Source organism: Coregonus lavaretus (assembly GCF_964263955.1).
Source record: "Coregonus lavaretus genome assembly, chromosome: 4".
In the NCBI taxonomy this organism is placed as follows: Eukaryota; Metazoa; Chordata; class Actinopteri; order Salmoniformes; family Salmonidae; genus Coregonus; species Coregonus lavaretus.
This window is the reverse complement of record NC_139991.1, coordinates 31,963,683-31,989,758: the sequence shown is the minus strand read 5'-3', so window position 1 is coordinate 31,989,758 and position 26,076 is coordinate 31,963,683. Positions and strand designations below refer to the sequence as shown.

General features: G+C 43.2%; 1 protein-coding gene across 1 annotated transcript in view; it reads left to right on the top strand.

Moving 5' to 3' along the window:
- The window catches only part of nop14 (NOP14 nucleolar protein homolog (yeast)), a 44,043-nt gene that overhangs the window by 1,443 nt on the left and 16,524 nt on the right, over positions 1-26,076 (top strand). Inside the window, exons 3-15 of the mRNA XM_084159963.1 lie at positions 4,075-4,209; positions 4,864-5,005; positions 5,222-5,364; positions 5,671-5,808; positions 6,045-6,167; positions 6,415-6,546; positions 7,696-7,981; positions 8,273-8,403; positions 8,523-8,608; positions 8,721-8,856; positions 9,505-9,606; positions 21,920-22,073; positions 24,752-24,911. Of these exons, the coding sequence (XP_084016089.1) occupies positions 4,075-4,209; positions 4,864-5,005; positions 5,222-5,364; positions 5,671-5,808; positions 6,045-6,167; positions 6,415-6,546; positions 7,696-7,981; positions 8,273-8,403; positions 8,523-8,608; positions 8,721-8,856; positions 9,505-9,606; positions 21,920-22,073; positions 24,752-24,911 (1,868 nt within the window). The remainder of the gene's footprint in view (positions 1-4,074; positions 4,210-4,863; positions 5,006-5,221; positions 5,365-5,670; positions 5,809-6,044; positions 6,168-6,414; positions 6,547-7,695; positions 7,982-8,272; positions 8,404-8,522; positions 8,609-8,720; positions 8,857-9,504; positions 9,607-21,919; positions 22,074-24,751; positions 24,912-26,076) is intronic.

Here is a 26,076-nt window from a genome sequence, read left to right as displayed (position 1 = left end):
GGGGAGGAACAATGCATATAGTCTGGGTAGCCATTTGATTAGCTGTTCAGGAGTCTTATGTCTTGGGGGGGGGGGGTAGAAGCTGTTAAGAAGCCTTTTGGACCTAGACTTGTCGCTCCGGTACTGCTTGCCGTGCAGTAGCAGAGAGAACAGTCTATGACTAGGGTGGTTGGAGTCCTTGACAATTTTTAGGGCCTTCCTCTGACACCGCCTGGTATAGAGGTCCTGGGTGGCAGGAAGCTTGGCCCCAGTGATGTACTGGGCCGTACGCACTGCCCTCTGTAGTGCCTTGCGATCGGAGGCTGAGCAGTTGCTATACCAAGCAGTGATGCAACCAGTCAGGATGCTCTCGATGGTGCAGCTGTAGAACCTGAGGACCCATGTCAAATCTTTTCAGTCTCCTGAGGGGGAATAGGCTTTGTCGTGCCCTCTACATGACTGTTTTGGTGTGTTTTGACCCACGACCCCCAAAAAGGAGTGGTTCAAAGCTTGCAACCCCCGCGCACGCACATACGCGTGCGCACAATCACTGTGCAAGTGTAGCCTGTCATTACAGCCATAAACAGTGATGCGTTTTAAAAACGCAAGAAACAGAAATAAACAGCGTTTTGAGCTGAAAGTCATTAATGTTAGCAGTCAATATCAACTAGGGATACCATGTCACATTCACTGGAGTCCAGAGAAAGAAGGATCATAGGCCTACCTGTATGCAGTGGGGGTTGCAGGATCGGATGGAAAGCATGATCTGTCTGTAGCCTTTTTCTTCCTCACAAATATCGTAATTAATTAGCCAGAATGTTACATCTTCATCCGATAAGATGTTACAGCTATCTTTAGACATATAATAATAATAAATAATAATAATATGCCATTTAGCAGACGCTTTTATCCAAAGCGACTTACAGTCATGCGTGCATACATTTTTGTGTATGGGTGGTCCCGGGGATCGAACCCACTACCTTGGCGTTACAAGCGCCGTGCTCTACCATCTGAGCTACAGAGGACCACATATACCCCAGTACCAACACTGAGGTACATAATTATAAACCCACCCAAACTAGGCCTATCTGAAATATGAAAATGATCAATGAAATCACCTAGCAAAGGGAAAATTAAACAAGTGCTTGCTTTCTGGTCACTAATCTGGATATGTGAGCCCGCCTTTGCACGCCAATGCTGATGACTGGTCATTGGTCACAGTCAAGATGCCCAACTTTTTGGTTCTGAAGCACAGATGTTTTTTAAACAAGAATTTGGTGCAATACCCGACGCTTATGTTAGTGACCAGATCGAATAAGCAAAGGAATACATATAAAATACAAATGGTAGGCTATATGCCGCCTATTAAAATATTTATTTTTCAGTTTCACACTCGTGACCCCCCACAAAACCTTCTTACTGCGCTAGCTCACCCGACCTGTGTTCATTGACAGTTTGCTGGTCCAATCAGAGGGCCGAGTATGCGTTTCACTAGCCAATAAAAAAAAAATTGTAAGTCCCATACTGTCTCTGGCTGCATGGAGAGTAGCCTAATCCACGGAGACGCTGTGCTTCAAAATGAGTGACAAAATGTTACAACCTGGCCAGATAATTTCAAGTCATCAGTCTCAAGTCAAAGTCGAGTGCCGAGTCTTGAGGCTCGAAGTCGAGTCTCAAGTTAAGTTCTTTTATTTTCTATGAAGTCGACTGTCAAGTCATCAAATTTGTGACTCGAGTCCACACCTCTGAAAATGAGCAACTTTTTATTATCTGAGGAATTTTGATCGGCAGCGCCATAGAAATAAGAATCAATAAAACGGGCGTCCCCATTCAAGCAAATTATGGCATAATGGGTGGACTGGCAGACATTGCGAGTGTACCAATAGGAGCAAAGCAGGAAGTAAAAGCAGGATTTGTTTTGTTGAATCTACTCAAATAACATTACAAAAAAATGCATTCCATTGCATGAGCCACATGAGTTAGCATCATTTGAATGAACATTCTACATTATCATGGAAATTATTACATCACAATACCAGGCAGCCATTGTGAGTGGACCCATGAGTTTACCAATCAAATTGCCAGGGTTAGAGGTTCCAAGCCCGTTCTATTCATTCTTATTTCTATGGGCAGTGCCACCTATTGGGCCATTTTTAGAAATCGTTCAATCAGTGCACAGACATTGGTCATGTGATCAGTCTGCCATTCTAAAATATTTAGGAAAACATGGCAACCGTTTTTGAGTGAAATGTTGGACATTCACGTCTCAAATGTTTTTTCACTACAATATATGATCATGATATGTTAATACATACATACATACTGTGTAAATATCCATGGATGGGAGCATGCTAATCAGTTATCATGCTAACTGGAGCTCATACAAAGTCAGTGGGACAAACTGGATAAATTAGCTAGCTAGCCACGTCAATTTTTAGCTAGCTATAGCCATTTACATTAGCTAGCGTAAAACATTTTAAATCTTAGTTATTTAGCACACACTCTTATCCAGAGTGACTTACAGTTAGTGCATTCATCATAAGATACTGTAGCTAGTTGGGACAACCACATATCACAGTCATAGTAAGTACATTTTTCCTCAAAGTATCTATCAGCAAAGTCAGAGCTAGTAAGGGAAAAAAAGTCAAGTGCGCATGTTGTTTCACAAAATGTGCGGTGAGGAGGGGGGTGCGGGATTATTTAAGATATTCTTTGAAGAGGTAGGGTTTCAGATGTTTTCGGAAGATGGGCAGGGACTCTGCTGTCCTAGCTTCAGGGGGAAGCATGTTCCACCGTTGGGGTGCCAGGACAGAGAAGAGCTTGGACTGGGCTGAGCCGGAGCTGACCTCCTGTAGGGGTGGGAGGGCCAAGAGACCAGAGGTGGCAGAACGGCGTGTTCGGGTTGGGGGTGTAGGGTTTGAGCATAGCCTGAAGGTAGGGAGGGGCAGTTTCTCTTGCTGCTCTTTAGGCAAGTACCATACACAGATGGCCTGGACCAAATCTGAACCTATCATAGACGTATGTTTCAAAAGTTTAGGGAGCACAGCAGAGTAGAGTACAGTACAATGCAGTACAGTAGAATACAGTACAGAAAAGTCGAGTACAGTACATTGTACTGCATTGTAGTCTACTCTGCTGTGCTATCCAAACTTGTGAAACATACGTTGTACTGTACTGCACTTTACTGAGCTCTACTCTATACTACTCTGTTGTGCGATACTGAACTGCGCTGTCCAAACCTGTGAAACATTTCTCTGTAGTACAGCTCAGGGACCAATGATGTCATTCCGTTACCGGGTGTAAATCCACTTCACTTACTGTAGTTCAATAAACAAAATATATTTGCCATGTCATAGCTCAGGGTTTCCCAAACTCGGTCCTGGGGCCCCTCCTGGGTGCACTTTTAGTTTTTTGCCCTAGCATTACATAGCTGATTCAAATAATCAAAGCTTGATAATGAGTTGGTTATTTGAATCAGCTGTGTAGTGCTAGGGCAAAAATCAAAACTTGCACCCGGGGGGGGGGCCCAGGACTGAGTTTGGGAAACCCTGTCATAGCTCACACCCCAATCTTTAAATCTTAATTTGGAGCAGATATTTAACAGCGTTTTTGGAAAATGTTGCCAAATTGTTCAAAGTAGTCCTTGTGCATAGAGTTGTATGGTTTGTTAAACTTAGAAATCAATGGTTTTTGTTTGGCATACATTCCGTAACCGCGGAATTACCCTGCAGTATTTCTCAAGGGAGAAATGCGCATGTAAACTTGTCTTCACTCGATGAATGACAACACTTGAAATCCGTCCATAGTTCCCACTCCTACTAGGAGTAGACTTTGGCTACCTTACTTCGACTTGCCTCAAGAAAAAATGTAGTGTACACGAACAGCCGGAAAAAAACCTGCAGAAGACCAAAACGAACAAAAACGTCACAAAATGTCATCATAATATATGCGTGAACTGTTTCGACTGTGAGCTTTGCAATATCGCAAATTACAGCTAGAGCAGTTTGCAACTTGTGTTACCATGTTTCTTTGATTCTATTTATTATTGTGCCAGTGTGGATCTTATGCTTACAAAATATTCCTTTCTTCCCCCAGCGAAAAGAGACCCTGCTGAAGGAATACAAGACAAAGGACAAGGCCAATAAGTTCATAGACAGACGGTTTGGTGAATATGACACCAAGATGGACCCAGAGGAGAAAATCCTTCAGAGGTTTTCGATGGAGAGACAGGTGAGATCCAATACTGACAGACATACAGTATCTCTGTTCTCTCCACTGTCACTGCATTAAACACCTTCTACAAGGTTGGGCACACTAAGGTCTGTGGGCCGCGTCTTCTTTTTTAAAGATATTATTTTGTTTTATAAAAAAAACCACTCCAGGCCACACTTGAATGTCTAAAACTAGATAAAGTATAAGGAGCCGGGCTCCCTTGCAAAAGAGACATTGGTCTCAATGGGACGCCCTGTTCAAAGAAAAGTAAAACCCCTAAAAATGTAGAAACTATAATGGACTTATATATGTTCAAATAACTGCCCTTTTTCTGGCCTGCAAATTGGACACATTTAAAACAAATCTGTGCGTTCTTTTTGTTAAATTTCGAAATCCCGATGTGGCCCTTGAGCCAAAAAGTTTGCCCACCCCAGCCCTGCAGTGCCCATTTCCACCATGTCCAATATAAAATGAATCATAAAACTAGCTCCTGGGGAGCTGCACTTCGTCTGACCCTGTGCTCCTCTCAAATCTGTGTGTTATGTGGGGGTTGAGAGCAGAGGAGAAGACTAATTTCCAATGTATCATTTGGACAAATACATGTGTATTGTATAAAGATGTACATCAGTCCATAACTTAACGTTGTCCTCTCTTGATGTTGTCCCCCTTTAGCGTACCCAAGACAAGAAGGACATGTATAACCTAAATGAGGAGGAGGAGTTGACCCACTATGGCCAGTCTCTGTCTGAGATGGAGAAGCTCAACGACATGGTAGACAGTGACGATGAGGCAGATGAGAAAGGAATGCTCTCAGGTAAGACAAAATGACTCCCAAGCTCCACAGAATTGGGGGAAGCTGTAGACCAGAGGGAGGGAAAGCGAGCGAAATGGGTGGTGGAGAAAAATAACAGAAACATGTACATTGGCTAAGTATTTGTGTCTGTAAAAAAATGAGGCATCACTATTGGTGACATCTGCTGAAGTAGGGACCATAACAATGACAATATTTTCTCATCCATCTTTCCTCCAGCTGAGCTGACTGCATCCCACTTCGGAGGAGGCGGCCTGCTGAGGAGGAAGACCCAAGGGGAGAAGGATAACGGGGGGAACCAGAGAGCCAAGTCCAGACAGGAACTCATAGAGGAGCTCATCCTCAAGTCTAAACAAGATAAGGTGAGCGTCAATCCCTCTCTTCTCATTCTAGGATGTGCCTTAATGTCTTAGACACTATTAGGAATGGTATTAAGGTTTATTCACTGAAACGTTGGTGTGAGGTCTATTCAATTGTTTGGGGAGCATCCAAGATAATCAGTGTGCTGCAGTTTCTTCCTTTTAGGAACGGTTTAATACCCTTTGTCTTGACTTGGTTGTATAGTGTGGTCCACCAGATATTTGACTCACTTTTCTAGTATTAGCAGAGCTCTACAGGTGTCTTTGAGGTGAGATCAGATGACTGACAGGTCTGTTGGTTGTCCTCAGAGGGAGAGGCAGAACCAGAAGGAGGAGTCCCAGGTGCTGACAGAGAAGCTGGACCAGGACTGGAAAAGCATCCAGGGGCTGCTGGCTCACAAGAATGCCCCCAAGGCTGACAGACAAGAGGAGGAGGACAAACCCAAGGTGAAAGAACAGGAAATGCTTCCAATGGAACTTTTTAATGTTTATCCACTAAGTCAAACAGGTCCCTCATGCAAAATAGATTTTTATCTCATTGAGTCTAACCTGTATACATTAAGATTAAATTAAAAGGTTTCCAGAGACCTTATCTCAGTGAGAGAACCTGGATAAGTAAAATGATTGTGCCCCAAGGAAAATCCCCTGTATCTCATCTTTGTCTCTTCCCCTGTATGTTCCAGCTGGATGAGTATGACATGATGGTGCGAGAGCTGGGGTTTGAGATGAAGGCTCAACCGTCTGAGAAGATGAAGACTCCAGAGGAAGTGGCCAGGGAGGAAAGGGAACGCCTGCAGAAACTAGAGGTATGGATGTGTCTCAACACTCTAAAATGGCTCCATTTTCTTGTCATTTTTTCTTTATGACCATTGATGGGTAATGGGTCTGCTTTCACCTGACCTTTCAGGCAGTAATCATAGAGATAAGGACTTGAGAAAGGGAAGGAAGTGAAAACTATTGATACACAGGCAGAGTTTGTCCCTCTGTGTGTGTGGTTTGACCCGTCTACTGTACTGAAGCTTTTTCCTGTCTGTGGTTTGACACTTGCCCCAGGCTGACAGGCTGAGGAGGATGATGGGAGATGTAGTAGAAGACAGCACCAAGACCCAGGCTCACATGTCAGCTGACGACCTCAACGACGGCTTCATCCTGGACGGAGACGACAAACAGACTCTGGCCTATCAGGTAAGGGACCAAGCAGACTCTGGCCTGTAAGATAATGGACCAAGCAGACGCTGTCCTTTCAGGTGAGAGAGGCTATGTCTATGAATGTGTGTGGGTTATGATTTGACATTGTGTCTTGGAGTTACGACATCGCATCATCTCTACTCTCTCAATGGAAGGAAGTTGTAGGAAGGAGCACACACATTTATTTGGATAGTGATGCTAAAACGTTTAATTTAGATCTATACTCCAGCATTTTTTATTTCGGATCAAATGTTTCATATTAGGCGACAGTACAGAATGTCACCTTTTATTTGAGGGTATTTTCACATATCTGTTTTACTGTTTAGAAATGAAAGCACTTTATGTATCTAGTCCCCTCCATTTGAAGGTGTCATAGGTATTTGGACAAATTCACTTATGTGTATTAAAATAGTAAAAAGTATAGTATTTGGTCCAATGACTACAAACTTGTTGGATGCATTTGCAGTTTGTTTTGGTTGTTTCAGATTATGTTGTGTCCAATAGTTATGAATGGTAAATAGTGTTTTGTCATTTTGGAGTCACTTTTATTGTAAATAAGAATATATGTTTCTGAATACTTCTACATTAATGTGGATGCTACCATGATTACGGATAATCATGAATGAATCGTGAATAATGATGAGTGATAAAGTTAGAGGCATAAATGTGTTTTTGTTTTTTAGTATTCATTTCTATTGGACACAACATAATCTGAAACATGACCAAAACAAACTGCAAATGCATCCAACAAGTTTCTAGAGTCACAGGCTTGATGTAGTCATTGCGTGCTAGGAATATGGGACCAAATACTACACTTGTCTACTTTAGTACACATATAAGTGAATTTGTCCAAATACCTATGACACCTTCATATGGGGGGACTAGATGCATAGTGCTTTAATTTCTAAACGGTAAAACAGAAATATATGAAAATACCCTCAAATAAAAGGTGACATTCTTACTGTCGCCTCATATGACACATTTGATCTCAAATCCAAAATGCTGGAGTGTAGAGCCAAATTAAATATTTACGCTTCACTGTCCAAATAAATACATAGGGGAGTTTATGTGACAGTCAAATTTACAGGCATTCACTGAAAGATCAACCGATAACAAATTCCTATTTTTCCCATTCTCTCTCTATAGGATGGGAAATGGAACATAAACGAGGAAGGGGCAAAGATAGAGGGGGATGACGAGGAGGAGGGTGGTGAAGAAGGAGAGAGTGGTGAGGAGGAGGAATCTGATGGAGAGGAGGAAGAGGAGGGCAGTGACGAGGAGGATAGCCACTCAGACCTGGACTCTGAGCAGGAGAGTGAGGGAGGAGAGGAGGAGAAGGATGAAGCGCCTGCAATCAAATCTCAGCTGAGTGAGGAGGAGAGGAAGGCCGAAGCAGAGGCAGCTAAAGCAGAACTACCATATACTTTCAAAGGTAAGACCCCAGTTTTATATGATCTATCTATAATAAGATAACGAACTGGACATCATTTTCTGTAGTTGATAGCTTTGGAATATATTGGTATATATGAAAAATAATTGGAGGGTTGATCTAAAATGAGTTATGTTTCAGTTGAAAGCTAATATTGACTTCTCTCTTGAGTCATCTAGCAAAACAAAACATGACTCCCCTAGTGGTCATGCCCTGACACAACACCACTGTCTTGTCTGCCTTCTCCACATATGTTCAATGTTCTTCTCTCCCCCTTTCCTCTCCTCCTCCCAGCTCCAGAGAGCTACAGTGACCTGAAGGGCCTGCTGCAGGGTCATCCTGCTGACCACCAGTGTATCATCCTGGCCAGGACACAGAAGTGTAACCATCCCAGTCTGGCTGTGGGGAACAAACTCAAACTACAAGTCAGTAGAGTTCAGCCTGAATCACAAGATGGAATTGTTAACAGATATGCAAATGTTTTGCTAGGGATCAAAATAGTTATTTGGTTCAACTGCTGTGGATTTCTCACTTTCTCGTTCAGAAATTATTTGGCTTTCTGCTGGAGTATGTGGGCGAGTTGGCTACCAGGAGTCCACCGGAACTTTCCACAATAGACAAACTGATACCGTGAGTAACTCTCCTCAGCTCTCTAGTTTTGATATGCTATAGGATTTGACTGTGCCAGGTGTATTGATTGTGATAGTCCTGGTTTGTTCTGTCTCTCCCTACTGCTCCCCAGGCAGCTGTATGGTCTATGTCAGCTGTTCCCTGAAGCTGCTTCCAAGGCGATGCAGACGACCCTGGTTAACAACGCACACAGCATGGAGGAGGTACTGGAGGTCAAGGGTCGGGCCGCCTTCCCACAACTAGACATGGTACTTTTGACTTTCCTCTCAAATGGTTTTGCTTCCTACCTCTCTGTGTTACATTATTGTCATGGACTGCTATCTTTTTCTGCATGAAACACTGCACTACATGTCAAGTCAGGAAAAAAGCCAGGGAAATACCCGTCTGACATCTGATTCTGTTCCATTTGTTCTCTGACAGTGAGAAGTGATGTGGGGGAGAATCGATACAGTTACATATCGCTTTTTTATAAAATAAACGTTATTATATCGATACTTGACTCCAATTTTAATTTCATTATTTGCTAGTGCTATTCGGCTGTACCTGCGCCAAAACGCCTGTATTTTTCATCCTATAGCTTGTTCTCCATCCTTTTTAAATAGTGAGCCAACAAAACTAATTTTCTCATGCTCTCTCGTCTCTCTGCAGCAGACATATAGTGAGTACATATAGAATAGTGAGAATGGCAATACATATCATATCAGCACCTAAGTATCGGGATAATATCGTATCGTGAGGTCCCTGGCGATTCCTAGCCCTAACAGTGAGCACCAGGCTTGTCTGTGTAAATTGGTTTGTTCTCTCTGACAGTGTTCTGTCAAGTTGACGTGTTGGTGACGTCTCTCTCTCGCTGTCTCTCTTTCTACCTCTCTCTACTTCTCTCTTTCCTTTCTCAGCTCATTTACCTGAAGATAACAGCATTGCTGTTCCCCACCTCAGACTTCCGCCACCCTGTCACCACCCCAGCCCTACTGTACATCAGCCAGGCCCTCACCAAGGTAATTATTCCACCGTGTGTGAGCCTGTGTCCATGCTTGTCTGTGTCTGTGTGTGTGTATGACACAGATTGTGTCAAGTTGTCTGGATTAAAATGGTCTTCACTCACAATAGGGCTGACCGCAATTAGTCGATTGTTTGGTCGTTAGGCTGTTGGTCGACCGAGATTTGTTTTAGTCAAGCAGTAATATACAGTGCATTCGGAAAGTATTCAGACCCCTTGACTTTTTCCACATTTTGTTACGTTACAGCCTTATTCTAAAATTTATTAAATAATTTTTCCCCCTCATCAATCAACACACAATACCCCATAATGACAAAGTGAAAACAGGTTTTTAGACATTTTTGTAAAATTCAAAAAAAAAACAACAGATACCTTATTTACATAAGCATTCAGACCCTTTGTTATGAGACTTGAAATTGAGCTCAGTTGCATCCTGTTTCCATTGATCATCCTTGAGACGTTTCTACAATTTGATTGGAGTCCACCTGTGGTAAATTCAATTGATTGGACATGATTTGGAAAGGCACACACCTGTCTATATAAGGTCCCACAGTTGACAGTGCATGTCAGAGCAAAAGCCATGAGGTCGAAGGAATTGTCCGTAGAGCTCCGAGACAGGATTGTGTCGAGGCACAGATCTGGGGAAGTGTACCAAAACATTTCTGCACCAATACTCTTCCTAGAGCTGGCCGCCGGCCAAACTGAGCAATTGGGGGAGAAGGGCCTTGGTCAGGGTGGTAACCAAGAACCCAATGGTCACTGACAGAGATCCAGAGTTCCTCTGTGGAGATGGGAGAACCTTCCAGAAGGACAACCATCTCTGCAGCACTCCACTAATCAGGCCTTTATGGTAGAGTGGCCAGATGGAAGCCACTCCTCAGTAAAAGACACATGACAGCCCGCTTGGAGTTTGCCAAAAGGCACCTAAAGGACTCTCAGACCATGAGAAACAAGATTATCTGGTCTGATGAAGCCAAGAGTGTAATCTTTGGCCTGAATGCCAAATGTCACGTCTGGAGGAAACCTGGCACCATCCCTACGGTGAAGCATGGTGGTAGCCGCATCATGCTGTGGGTATGTTTTTCAGCGGCAGGGACTGGGAGACTAGTTAGGATCAAGGGAAAGATGTAACGGAGCAAAGTACAGAGAGATCCTTGATGAAAACCTGCTCCAGAGCGCTCAGGACCTCAGACTTCCAATAGGACAACGACCCTAAACACACAGCCAGGACAATGCAGGAGTGGCTTCGGGACAAGTCTCTGAATGTCCTTGAGTGGCCCAGCCAGAGCCCGGACTTTAACCTGATCGAACATCTCTGGAGAGACCTGAAAATAGCTGTGCAGCGACGCTTGGCATCGAACCTGACAGAGCTTGAGAGGATCTGCAGAGAAGAATGTGAAAAACTCCCACAAATAAAGGTGTACCAAACTTGTAGTGTAATACCCAAGAAGCCTCAAGGCTGTAATCGCTGCCAAAGGTGCTTCAACAAAGTACTGAGTATAGGGTATGAATACTTATGTAAATGTAAATACTTATTTTATATTTAATACATTTGCAAACATTACAAAAAAAACTGTTTTTGCTTTGTAATTATGGGGTATTGTGTGTAGATTGAGGGAAAAAAACAATTTACCGTATTTTCCGCACTATAAGGCGCACCGGAGTATAAGCCGCATCAGCTAAATTGAATGATATTGAATGATGTGTACATATATAAGCCGCACTGGACTATAAGCCGCAGGTGTTTTAATGTTTAATTACCATATGTAAGGGTTCGTGCACAGAGGGGATTGTCGGGAAAGAGATGGCTGCTTGAGGAAGCTCCCATTTATTAACATTTCAACAAACAAGTTGCATATTTGCATAACGTATTCCAGCAAAATTAGTTAATAGCGTCACAATCATTTAACCACTTAACTTTGGTTATTTTTGAAAAACCTTGAAAAAGTGTGCTCATCTTTGAATATTTATCTACATTACAGCCTACAGTAGTACCATAACAAAAAACTAAGCTTACAGCGCTTGACGAGGCAATATCAATGGCTAAATTAAATGTGTTTTTTTTAAAGTGCAAAATAAAGTGCCTGTAACACGACAGTAAGCGCGTAAACCTAAAGTTGCAGCAACACGGCTGCTTAAAATATACGGTAATCAGCCTACCAGAAAAGTCATTAATCCTCGTCTTCATCTTTTAGGCTAAGGTGCAGTACACGGCTGTAACCAGAAAAGTCAAGTCATTAATCCTCATCTCCGTCTTCTTCCTGCGTACTAAAACCACCAAAGTCCTCATCTTCAGTGTCGGAAACGAACAGGCTCAGGGTGGCTTCGTCAGCCACTCTCCTCTCTCCTTCGTTGACGCTCTCAAAACCAACGAACTCCTCTTCGTCACTGTCGGAATCGAACAGACTCTGAAGGGCCTCAGCTGTGGCGGCGTCCTCCTCTTCATCACGCAGCAGTCCAGCCTTTCGGAACCCGTTAATGATCGTGGATGTTTTGACACTCCTCCACGCTATCAGGATCCACTCGCAAACTTGAGCGAAAGTTGCTTTTCGCATGCGACCAGTTTTGGTGAATGATTTATCGCCGCTAGTCATCCACGCCTCCCACTGAACGCGTAGTGCCACTTTGAACGCACGATTGACACTGATGTCGAGTGGCTGCAGATGCTTCGTTGTGCCCCCAGGAATCACAGCTGGAATCGAGTTTGTGCTCTTGATGGCTGCTTTCACATAATCCGTTATATGGGCCCTCATGCTGTCCAAAACGAGCAAAGCTTTTTTTTGGCGAAAGAATCCTCCAGGGCGCTTGACGTAGCACTCATTCAGCCACTCATTCATTACGCTTTCCATCATCCACCCTTTCTTGTTGACTTTAAAGGAGATGCCGTTCAGGATCTTTTCTTTTGGCATTGTAATCCGCTTAAAAATCACCATTGGCGGAAGCTTTAATCCAGATGCTGTGCAGCCAAGAACACAAGTGAAATTCGTTCTCTCGTGGCCAGTGGTTCTCAACGTGATGGACGATTCACCTTTCTTGTTAACAGTCCTAGTGAGAGGCAGGTCAAACGTCAAAGGCACTTCATCCATATTTATGATCTGGTCCGGTCCGATGGAATATTCCTCTATCATTCTTTGTGTGAATTCGCCGAAGTTTGTTATTTTTTCCTGGTAGTCGGGAGGGAGTTGCTGACACACAGTCGTCCGTGCCCTGATGGAGAGTCCCTTTCGTCTCATAAATCTGAAACACCAGGATGGTCCACCTCTAAAATTTTCAATTTTCATTTCGGTGGCGACTGTTTCAGCTTTCAGTCGGATCTGCACGGTGGAAACACCTCGGCCGTCTGCTCTCTGTGTGTTCACCCAATCTTCAAGAAAGTCTTCAAGTTCGGGCCATCTGCTTTTATTACCTCTGAAAGCTTTTTTTGACTTTTTGCATTGAGACAGTTCTTCCCGCTGGCGTCTCCAACGTCTCACCATTGACTCATTGATGCCAAGGCTACGTGCAGCAGCTCTATTTCCTTCTTTTACAGCCAGATTGACTGCCTTTAACTTAAAAGCTGCATCATATGCATTTCTACGTTTGTTTTCCATAATGAGGGTTTGTGCATGAAAACTTCCTTTGCACAAACTGTCTCGCTCTCGTAATGTCTGTCTGTCTTGCTCTCGTTCTGTCTCTCGTACCACTCTCGGTTCCACTTTTACTTTTGCGCGCTACCTGTCTCACTCTTTTCCAGCCTCCAGCTTTTCCTGCTGGAGCCCGCCGCTTAAAGGTGGGGGGCGCGGACCGGTCATAGAGCCCATAGAGTTAAAGTTGGTGGACTGTAACCTGTAAAATCCATAGATTTAGGAGGTCTTCTAGTGGCCGTTAGCTGTAAAAATCCATAGATTAGCCGCACCGTTATATAAGCCGCAGGGGTCGAAAAATGGGAAAAAAGGCGCGGCTTATAGTCCGAAAATTACGGTAATCATTTTTAGAATAAGGCATCTGAATACGTTGTGTGTGTATGCATGCATACATACATACATACAGTACCAGTCAAAAGTTTGGACACACCTACTCATTCCAGGGTTTTTCTTTATTTGTACTATTTTCTACATTGTAGAATAATAGTGAAGACATCAAAACTATGAAATAACACATATGGAATCATGTAGTAAGCAAAAAAGTGTTAAACAAATCAAAATATATTTGAGATTCTTCAAAGTAGCCACCCTTTGCCTTTGACAGCTTTGCACACTTGGCATTCTCTCAACCATCTTCATGAGTTAGTCACCTGGAATTTCATTTAACAGGTGTGCCTTGTTAAAAGTTAATTTGTGGAATTTCTTTCCATCTTAATGCGTTTGAGCCAATCAGTTGTGTTGTGACAAGGTAGGGGTGGTATACAGAAGATAGCCCTATTTGGTAAAAGACCAAGTCCATATTATGGCAAGAACAGCTCAAATAAGCAAAGAGAAACGACAGTCAGACAGGTCAATCTGGAAAATTTCAAGAACTTTTAATGTTTCTTCAAGTGCAGTCGCAAAAACAATCAAGCGCTATGATGAAACTGGCTCTCGTGAGGACCGCCACAGAAAAGGAAGACCCAGATTACCTCTGCTGCAGAGGATAAGTTCATTAGAGTTAACTGCACCCTTGAATGAGTAGGTGTGTCCATAACCTTTGACTGGTACTGTATATAGTCATGCCCATCTCAGTGAACTAATCCATTGCGGAGGCCTAGACTAAAAGCCCAATTTTATGCTTGATCCGAAAATGTGGTCGGAGGCTCTATGTGGAGGGTGTGACGCAATTGCGGAGCCTCCAGAGGCATGCAGAGGTCAAATCGAGCTCGGTACTGCATCGCAATGCGCCTCCCAAATGTTGAAACAATGCGGAGGGCTCTGTATAGCTCCGCATTGACATGATTGGTTGACGGTAGGTGGGACTTCTGCTGAGGCTATATCACCATAAATGCTGCATGGCCAATGTAGACATCAGATTGACCATGCACCCTGATGCACAATGCAATTCTCTTTCCAGAATGCGCTCTCTCCCGTGAATTTGTGCACATTCATTGTTTCATAACTTCATTGTGTGAATTGTTTGCGTTTGATTGTTAGTATATATCAATTCCCCATTACATATACAGTGAGGGGAAAAAAGTATTTGATCCCCTGCTGATTTTGTATGTTTACCCACTGACAAAGAAATGATCAGTCTATCATTTTAATGGTAGGTTTATTTGAACAGTGAGAGACAGAATAACAACAAAAAAATCTAGAAAAACGCATGTCAAAAATGTTATAAATTGATTTGCATTTTAATGAGGGAAATAAGTATTTGACCCCTCTGCAAAACATGACTTAGTACTTGGTGTCAACCCTTGTTGGCAATCACAGAGGTCAGACGTTTCTTGTAGTTGGCCACCAGGTTTGCACACATCTCAGGAGGGATTTTGTCCCACTCCTCTTTGCAGATCTTCTTCAAGTCATTAAGGTTTCGAGGCTGACGTTTGGCAACTCGAACCTTCAGCTCCCTCCACAGATTTTCTATGGGATTAAGGTCTGGAGACTGGCTAGGCCACTCCAGGACCTTAATGTGCCTCTTCTTGATCCACTCCTTTGTTGCCTTGGCCATGTGTTTTGGGTCTTTGTCATGCTGGAATACCCATCCATGACCCATTTTCAATGCCCTGGCTGAGGGAAGGAGGTTCTCACCCAAGATTTGACGGTACATGGCCCCGTCCATCGTCCCTTTGATGCGGTGAAGTTGTCCTGTCCCCTTAGCAGAAAAACACCCCCGAAGCATAATGTTTCCACCTCCATGTTTGACAGTGGGAATGGTGTTCTTGGGGTCATAGGCAGCATTCCTCCTCCTCCAAACACGGCAAGTTGAGTTGATGCCAAAGCGCTCCATTTTGGTCTCATCTGACCACAACACTTTCAGCCAGTTCTCCTCTGAATCTTTCAGATGTTCATTGGCAAACTTCAGATGGCCCTGTATATGTGCTTTCTTGAGCAGGGGGACCTTGCGGGCGCTGCAGGATTTCAGTCCTCCACGGCGTAGTGTGTTACCAATTGTTTTCTTGGTGACTATGGTCCCAGCTGCCTTGAGATCATTAACAAGATCCTCCCGTGTAGTTCTGGGCTGATTCCTCACCGTTCTCATGATAATTGCAACTCCACGAGGTGAGATCTTGCATGGAGCCCTAGGCCGAGGGAGATTGACAGTTATTTTGTGTTTCTTCAATTTGCGAATAATCGCACCAACTGTTGTCACCTTCTCACCAAGCTGCTTGGCGATGGTCTTGTAGCCCATTCCAGCCTTGTGTAGGTCTACAATCTTGTCCCTGACATCCTTGGAGAGCTCTTTGGTCTTGGCCATGGTGGAGAGTTCGGAATCTGATTGATTGCTTCTGTGGACATGTCTTTTATACAGGTAACAAACTGAGATTAGGAGCACTCCCTTTAAGAGTGTGCTCCTAATCTCAGCTCGTTACCTGTATAAAAGACACCTGGAAGCCAGAAATCTTTCTGATTGAGAGGGTCAAATACTTATTTCCCTCATTAAAATGCAAATCAATTTATAACATTTTTGACATGTGTTTGTTATGCTGTCTCTCACTGTTCAAATAAACCTACCATTAAAATTATAGACTGATCATTTCTTTGTCAGTGGGCAAACGTACAAAATCAGCAGGGGATCAAATACTTTTTTCCCTCACTGTATCACCGGTAGTACATTTACCGTTAATTCCTAATCTACAATGTTTGTTACTTTGGTTATGGTAATTTCTGTTAATGCGTTCAGTATTATTATTCCAGTCTTCCTGTGTTCATTGTCGGAGTGGACACATTGTTTGCAGAGTGCACAACCTATGCTAAACTTGTGAGAAAGATGTTTTGCTTTATTTCATTCCATTTACGAGTTTTGTCAATTTAGTCATTGTCTATTGTTTGGCGCGCTCCTGTCAATGTTGAGTAAGGACGCGCACGCATAGAAGTAGGCCTATAGGCTACCTGGCCTGTGCGCAAATGTAGGCATATAAATGGATCCATTTAGGGATCTGATAGTATTTCTGATTGGCTTAACGCACCACCACTAATGACCTGTGGAGCTTCTCAAAGTAGCCTGTTTTCTTCACCTCAAACAGCAAGCAAACAAAGTTTGTTTTTACATCCATAGAGAATTACAATAGTTCCTCAATGTATTTGAAAAGTATTTCCCGCTCTCTCCCTTTCGATAACCACTCCGCGTGAAAGGGAAAAATGTAATGCTCTGATCCAGTGGAAACGTCATAAAATAAGCCTAACTGATTACTTCTTATCAGTGTTTGACTTGGACTGAAATAGGTTCTGTTACTCATTTTGGGTGCTGGTACTGTTTTATATTTAGGTGCAGGAGCTCCACAATACTTTTGAGCTAATATTCTATAAGAGGAGCAGGAGCTCAATCAGTAGAACATTTGAGGTGCCGGTACTCAGCTCCGGTGAGCTCATAGTTGGCAATGGCAATAAAATTAACTTTTTAGGTTGATATCATTTTCATTTAGATTTGGATCAACATTTTATTTTGAGATATGAAGACGTTATTATAAGTTAAATGAAACTGTTTCACGAAAATGTGCTTATGAAAACCATAACGGTCACGCTGATCGGTAGAAATTGGAAGATAAATTAGCATTCCATATGAGAAAGGTTGGCGGCGACTCCAGGAGAGTAATGGCAGAATCTGGGAAAGCCAGCAGGAGCGGGAGGAGAATAGTTTGGCTAGGTCAAGGTTTTTTTTGTCTGGTTATCTAGATCTCTGCCGCCCTCTTGAGGCATTTGTCTTATTTCATCAAACGAAGCTTAAAGCATCAGCATATAGTTGATTTTATTGAAACACATAGGGTGTGTCTATATATGGAAAAATACACTTAACATTTTCTACCAAACGATTGGTCGAAAGAACAGACGACTTTTGGTCTACCAAGATTTCTTTGGGTCGGGTCCGCCCTACCTCACAACCATAGAAACACGCCTCCGGACCTGTCAGTCTTCTCTATAAAAGGACTTCACCATCTCTTTTCTATTATTCTTCTTCTCTTCTCTCTCTGTTGTCTACCTTCTGTAGGCTTGTCTTTTTTTCATAGGATTTCATCATCCCTTCATCTCCATCTCGTATACCTTTTGAATCAACTTATTTTTCCCTCAGTAGATTCCTTCCTTGGCCTCCAGTCTCGCTGTTGAAGTGGGTTGGAGCTCCTCTCGCTGAACCAGACCTGGGTTCAAATACTATTTGAAATCATTTCAAATACTTTAACTGTGCTGTATTTAGCTTGCCTGGCTTAACGGACCATTAGAATATTCCCAAAACAGCTCCCTGCCCATCTGGCACTCCAGGCAGGTTAGAGCAAACGCTGAAAGTATTTGAAAGATTTCAAATAGTAGTTGAACCCAGGTCTGCGGAAGAGGGGTGTATCCTTCCTTCCTGCCACCAACCCTTTGTTTAATCATGGTGTTTATGTAGATAGCTCAGCTCCAGATGTTGATCAACGGAAAGGAACAAGCGCACACACTCTTTCTGTTGCTACATGCCTGAATTTTCACTAAGCTTCTACTTTTGACCTGTGGAGTCATGTCCTTTCTTAGTGTTGAATATGGTGGTGTTGTCAAAGCAAACCTAGCCAGGGGAAAATATGATAAGTTGTATTATTATTATGTAACATCTACACGCCAACAGGTTAATGAGTTTGTAGCTATGTGAATGGTGAAAGCAGGCTAGAGAACCTCTGACTTTGTCAATGTGATTCATATATATATATATATATATATATATATATATACAGTGGGGGAAAAAAGTATTTAGTCAGCCACCAATTGTGCAAGTTCTCCCACTTAAAAAGATGAGAGAGGCCTGTAATTTTCATCATAGGTACACGTCAACTATGACAGACAAATTGAGGGAAAAAAATCCAGAAAATCACATTGTAGGATTTTTTATGAATTTATTTGCAAATTATGGTGGAAATTAAGTATTTGGTCACCTACAAACAAGCAAGATTTCTGGCTCTCACAGACCTGTAACTTCTTTAAGAGGCTCCTCTGTCCTCCACTCGTTACCTGTATTAATGGCACCTGTTTGAACTTGTTATCAGTATAAAAGACACCTGTCCACAACCTCAAACAGTCACACTCCAAACTCCACTATGGCCAAGACCAAAGAGCTGTCAAAGGACACCAGAAACAAAATTGTAGACCTGCACCAGGCTGGGAAGACTGCATCTGCAAGAGCTAAGCAGCTTGATTTGAAGAAATCAACTGTGGGAGCAATTATTAGGAAATGGAAGACATACAAGACCACTGATAATCTCCCTCGATCTGGGGCTCCATGCAAGATCTCACCCCGTGGGGTCAAAATGATCACAAGAACGGTGAGCAAAAATCCCAGAACCACACGGGGGGACCTAGTGAATGACCTGCAGAGAGCTGGGACCAAAGTAACAAAGCCTACCATCAGTAACACACTACGCCGCCAGGGACTCAAATCCTGCAGTGCCAGACGTGTCCCCCTGCTTAAGCCAGTACATGTCCAGGCCCGTCTAAAGTTTGCTAGAGTGCATTTGGATGATCCATAAGAGGATTGGGAGAATGTCATATGGTCAGATGAAACCAAAATATGAGTTTTTGGTAAAAACTCAACTCGTCGTGTTTGGAGGACAAAGAATGCTGAGTTGCATCCAAAGAACACCATACCTACTGTGAGGCATGGGGGTGGAAACATCATGCTTTGGGGCTGTTTTTCTGCAAAGGGACCAGGACGACTGATCCGTGTAAAGGAAAGAATGAATGGGGCCATGTATCGTGAGATTTTGAGTGAAAACCTCCTTCCATCAGCAAGGGCATTGTGGATGGGTCTTTCAGCATGACAATGATCCCAAACACACCGCCCGGGCAACGAAGGAGTGGCTTCGTAAGAAGCATTTCAAGGTCCTGGAGTGGCCTAGCCAGTCTCCAGATCTCAACCCCATAGAAAATCTTTGGAGGGAGTTGAAAGTCGGTGTTGCCCAGCAACAGCCCCAAAACATCACTGCTCTAGAGGAGATCTGCATGGAGGAATGGGCCAAAATACCAGCAACAGTGTGTGAAAACCTTGTGAAGACTTACAGAAAACGTTTGACCTGTGTCATTGCCAACAAAGGGTATATAACAAAGTATTGAGAAACTTTTGTTATTGACTAAATACTTATTTTCCACCATAATTTGCAAATAAATTCATTAAAAATCCTACAATGTGATTTTCTGGATTTCTTTTTCTCAATTTGTCTGTCATAGTTGACGTGTACCTATGATGAAAATTACAGGCCTCTCTCATCTTTTTAAGTGGGAGAACTTGCACATTTGGTGGCTGACTAAATACTTTTTTTCCCCACTGTATATATATATATATATATATATATATATATATACACACACACACAGTGGGGAGAACAAGTATTTGATACACTGCCGATTTTGCAGGTTTTCCTACTTACAAAGCATGTAGAGGTCTGTCATTTTTTTATCACAGGTACACTTCAACTGTGAGAGACGGAATCCAGAAAATCACATTGTATGATTTTTAAGTAATTCATTTGCATTTTATTGCATGACATAAGTATTTGATCACCTACCAACCAGTAAGAATTCCGGCTCTCACAGACCTGTTAGTTGTTCTTTAAGAAGCCCTCCTGTTCTCCACTCATTACCTGTAGTAACTGCACCTGTTTGAACTCGTTACCTGTATAAAAGACACCTGTCCACACACTCAATCCAACAGACTCCAACCTCTCCACAATGGCCAAGACCAGAGAGCTGTGTAAGTACATCAGGGATAAAATTGTAGACCTGCACAAGGCTGGGATGGGCTACAGGACAATAGGCAAGCAGCTTGGTGAGAAGGCAACAACTGTTGGCGCAATTATTAGAAAATGGAAGAAGTTCAAGATGACGGTCAATCACCCTCGGTCTGGGGCTCCATACAAGATCTCACCTCGTGGGGCATCAATGATCATGAGGAAGGTGAGGGATCAGCCCAGAACTACACGGCAGGACCTGGTCAATGACCTGAAGAGAGCTGGGACCACCGTCTCAAAGAAAACCATTAGTAACACACTACGTCGTCATGGATTAAAATCCTGCAGCGCACGCGAGGTCCCCCTGCTCAAGCCAGTGCATGTCCAGGCCCGTCTGAAGTTTGCCAATGACCATCTGGATGATACAGAGGAGGAATGGGAGAAGGTCATGTGGTCTGATGAGACAAAAATATAGCTTTTTGGTCTAAACTCCACTCGCCGTGTTTGGAGGAAGAAGAAGGATGAGTACAACCCCAAGAACACCATCCCAACCGTGAAGCATGGAGGTGGAAACATCATTCTTTGGGGAAGCTTTTCTGCAAAGGGGACAGGACAACTGCACCGTATTGAGGGGAGGATGGATGGGGCCATGTATCGCGAGATCTTGGCCAACAACCTCCTTCCCTCAGTAAGAGCATTGAAGATGGGTCGTGGCTGGGTCTTCCAGCATGACAACGACACGAAACACACAGCCAGGGCAACTAAGGAGTGGCTCCGTAAGAAGCATCTCAAGGTCCTGGAGTGGCCTAGCCAGTCTCCAGACCTGAACCCAATAGAAAATCTTTGGAGGGAGCTGAAAGTCCGTATTGCCCAGCGACAGCCCCGAAACCTGAAGGATCTGGAGAAGGTCTGTATGGAGGAGTGGGCCAAAATCCCTGCTGCAGTGTGTGCAAACCTGGTCAAGACCTACAGGAAACGTATGATCTCTGTAATTGCAAACAAAGGTTTCTGTACCAAATATTAAGTTCTGCTTTTCTGATGTATCAAATACTTATGTCATGCAATAAAATGCAAATAAATTACTTAAAAATCATACAATGTGATTTTCTGGATTTTTGTTTTAGATTCCGTCTCTCACAGTTGTAGTGTACCAATGATAAAAAATTACAGACCTCTACATGCTTTGTAAGTAGGAAAACCTGCAAAATTGCCAGTGTATCAAATACTTGTTCTTTCCACTGTACATACACACACACTAGAAAAAGATAGCAGACTGGCTAGCTAGATGAAGCTAATGGCTTTATTTGAGAAAAAATTGGCTGCACAGAAGTGTCACAAGGTCATAGAGAAGGAAAAGGGATTGAAAGCACATTAGAAACATTATTGTCCTTTTCTCAAGCTTGTTATTGTGTGTGTGTGTAAATGTTTAGTAGGCAAAGTAGTTTGAGGCTGTGATTTCTGCCTACATTTAAAAAACCTATTTTCCCTGTGTGTTTGTTTGATGTCATCGCAGTGTCCCGTGATGTCATTAGAGGATGTGACATCAGGCCTGGTGCTGTGCTGTCTGGCTGTGGAGTACGTCTCCTTCTCCAAGAGATTCTGTCCTGAGCTCATCAACTTCCTGTTGGGAGTACTACACCTGGCCGTGCCAGATAAGACCTCTACAGGTACGGTCTTTCTGTTAATGGGCTACTGTCATATCTGCTCATCAACTTGGTTATTAGATTACCCACTAAGGTTAGGGTTGATTCCATTTTAATTCAGTAAGTTCGGGACGTAAGCTGAGATTTCAATTTTTCTGATTAGTATAATTGGAATTCAAGGTTACTTCCTGAATTGAAATGAAATTGACCCCAATCCAGCTAAAACCCCGCCTTCTCAAGGTATTCAGCACAGTACCATAAGCAGCCACACCCGATGTCATGTTGGTTTATATGCCAGTTCACACTGCTATGTGTCTAGTATGTTCTGATATGCTGCTCAATCAGCCACATGTAGGCCTTCTCTCTCTTTCTTCCCCCCCATTGTTATGGTGTTATTTGATCTGTGACGTCAAAGCAATAGAACGCTGCTCGCTTACGTTAAGGATGGGCATTTGAAATAATTTCACTATTCAAATAATATCATGTAGTTTTTGGGGATATTCAAAATATATTGTTAAAAAAAAGTACTTAGCTATGTTTATAACCTGAGCACTTGCTGCGAGAGGGAGAGACTATTTAACCACTACAGGTGAGACTAAGTGAGCGAGAGGATCACTGGTCAGCGAGTGGGCGCCCGTCCACTGCAGTATAGAGCAGGGCTGCCCAATTCTGGTCCTAGAGGGCCGAAACACTTCTGGTTTTCATCCTCTCCTTCTATTAGGGACTAATTCAGACCCGGGACACCAGGTGAGTGCAATTAACTACCAGGTAGAAACAAAAACCAGAAGTGTTTCGGCCCTGGAAACAACGGAGTAGAGAGATGCTTTATTATTGCTTTATAAAATATGGTATGTCCTTGCATGTAACAATGTCGTATGGATATTTGAATTGAATTTAGACAATGCCTTTTCGTTGTTAAAATAGGCCTATCATTTGTTTTCTCAAAAATGAATACTCACACAAGTAACCAAAGCTTATTACAAAGATCAGGGCTCTGGGTCTGAGCCCCTCGCTGTGCAACTGGATCCTAGACTTCCTGATGGGCTGACCTCAGGTGGTGAAGGTAGGCAACAACACCTCCGCCACGCTGATCCTCAACACGTGGGCCCCACAGGGATGTGTGTTCAGCCACCTCCTGCACTCCCTGTTCACCCTTGACTGCGTGGCCATGCACGCCTCCAACTCAATCATCAAGTTTGCTGATTACCAACAACGACGAGACCACTTACATGGAGGAGGTGAGAGCCCTGGCAGAGTGATCACGCTCCTATCCACATCAACGGGGCCACAGTGGAGAGAGTCAAAAGCTTCAAGTTCCTCGTCGTGCATATCACAGGTCCTGTGTGTGGTGAAGAAGGCGCAACAGCGCCTCTTCAACCTCAGGAGGCTGAAGAAATTCTGCTTGGCTCCTAAGACCCTCACAAACTTCTACAAATGCACCATCGAGAGTATCCTTTATTACTGCCTGGTACGGCAGTTGCACCGCCAGCAACTGCAGGGCTCTCTAGAGCGTGGTGCGGTCAGCCCAACGTATTATCGGGGGCACACTGCCTGCCCTCCAGTACATCTACAGCACCCGGGGTCACAGGAAGGCCAAAAAGAGCTGCGGACACTCTGGTCCAGAAGCTAATTGCCTCTAATTCTATCAATTTTGCCATGGGGTTTGTACTGTGTATTTAAATACTGTATTCTCGACAGAGTTCATTTTACTACTTACTGTACATTGCATTTTAGTGACACTTTAAACCCATTTCTTTATATACTGGATTCTTGACTGCTCGCTCTAATATATCTACTGCTGTACATATCATTTTTAGTATATCTTGTGTAAATTCATCCAGTGTATATATGTATAGATTGCATTTTAAATACTGTGCTATTTGGGTTATTCATTGGATTTGTTCTGACATTTCTTTTTTTTTGGGGGGGGGGGGGGGCATTTCACTGCATCTTTAGGAGCTAACATCTTCTGAACTGTGTACACGACCAATAAACTTTGATTTGATTTTGAATACTGTCAGTTCGGATATTCTAATAACCGTGCCCATCCCTAGTGCATAGTGGGCAGAAGTCCTAATGAACACTTCTAAATAACCAAAAACGTTTGTCTGCCTGTCTGTCTGTACTGTGATTGCCTCGGTGTGTCTGTCAGCTAAATTATGATACTGCACACTGCTGTAGAGACAGTACAGCGGCGCCCGGTGAAATAGTTTCACTGCCATGCCAAACCATCATCGGCAGAATTAAAGCTAAGCTAAAGCTATGCTTGGTGTCAAGATCTAAACTCCTGTTGATGCTGATTGAATTAGTGGATTTAGTGGAATTTAAATGTTTTTAGATCATTCTGATGCTTTTCTCCAGAAATGAAGGAGTGTGTTACAGATATTGTTTGCCTCTTTCCACTAGTATATGTCTCCTCCATAGTTGTTCTAGTGGGTTTATTTGTCATGTAAAAGCCTGGAGCCCTGTCTGTATTTATATTACATGTAGGCCACAGGAAGTTGGTGGCACCTTAATTGGGGAGGATGGGCTCGTGGTAATAACTGGAGTGGAATTGGTGGAATGGTATTCAATGTGTTTAATGCCATTCCATTGGCTCCATTCCAGCCATTATTATGAGCCGTTCAGCAGCCTCCACTGATGTAGACAGTGTGACACCTAGGGCCCTAACATGACTGGCTGCTGTGTTGTGTTCCTCCTAGGTTACTCAGTGGTGCCACCCTTCAGGCAGAGCAGTAAGGTCAGTGACCTGCTGGTGCTGTCAGACCCAGAGTCCAGCCAGACATGGAGGAAGAAGACCCTTCCACTGTCTGCCACCCGGACACTCACACTGACCACCGACCTGGAAACGGACCACTACAGGTAAGACAGAGAGCAGAGCACCAATTCTCTTCCTACCCTGTTACCCATGGCACCCTTTATTTTCAGATCTGTAAGGTGGAAGTAATATGGTGGAAGCTCCACCACTATACTCCTTATACCTATCTAGACCTGTTGGATCTGCAAACCTAGGAAGGGTTAGGCCCAAGGGTAAGGGGTAAGGAACAAATTGGGCACTGTAACACTCATTTCCCAGTAAACCCATGTGGCTGTGTGTCTTCAGAGATGAGGCAGTGAGTGAGTGTGGGCACTGGGCTAATTAGAAGCGATCAGAATTAGTCAGCAGTGTTCTTCCTCCTTCACACTGCATCTGGTGTGTAGGCAACACTCCACTCAACAGACCAGCCTAGCAGCCTGCTATTAGCTTCATCTGAGAAAGAGAGAAAGAGAGGGAGAGAAAGAGAATACCCCTGATTAGAGAGGTGTGTATGTGGGGGGCGCTAGCGTGTACCTCAGCGCATGCATGCACATTCATAATACTTGTCTGAAGCAGTGTAGCAAATAACCCATGTCGTATGTATGTGCCATTATTGTAGCCCTTATTCTGAATAATATGTTTAGTAATAAGGTGTCAGACTTGTAGGGACCCCTCTGAATAGGGATTGAGTGGGTCGATGTAGGCTGTGGGATGGGCGTTTTGACTTTGAGTACTCACATGATTATTATTGTTTGAGTACTCGAGTAAAAAAAAAAAGATTTTTTAGAACACAAGGCCTGCACTTGAATTTTTTCTCTCACTTATCTATATGCCATCAGTACCATTACAAATAACAAATCCTAATTGCTAAATTGCCCCATATATTTTCAGTCAGTAAAAAAACAAGTCCCATTTTTAAGATTAATTTATTGAAACCGTAATATCAACGGGTTATATTATATCGTGGAAGACAATCTTCAAAAAGGCAGTAACCTCAGCAGTGTCACTTGCTTGTAGAAGCCTATGGCAGTGCAATGGCATAGCCTTGTTTTGTAAATTCAGCCGACAAGACGCTCTTATTTCCCGAGCCCTTGTCACAGGCAAGACACATATTTTATATGTAATATAACCAGAGGTTGGAACCAACAATTATTTTCCAGTTTCATTCTGAACCGAACCAACCAATCGTATTTTTAAAACAACATTAGATTACTTCACTAATCATGCAGT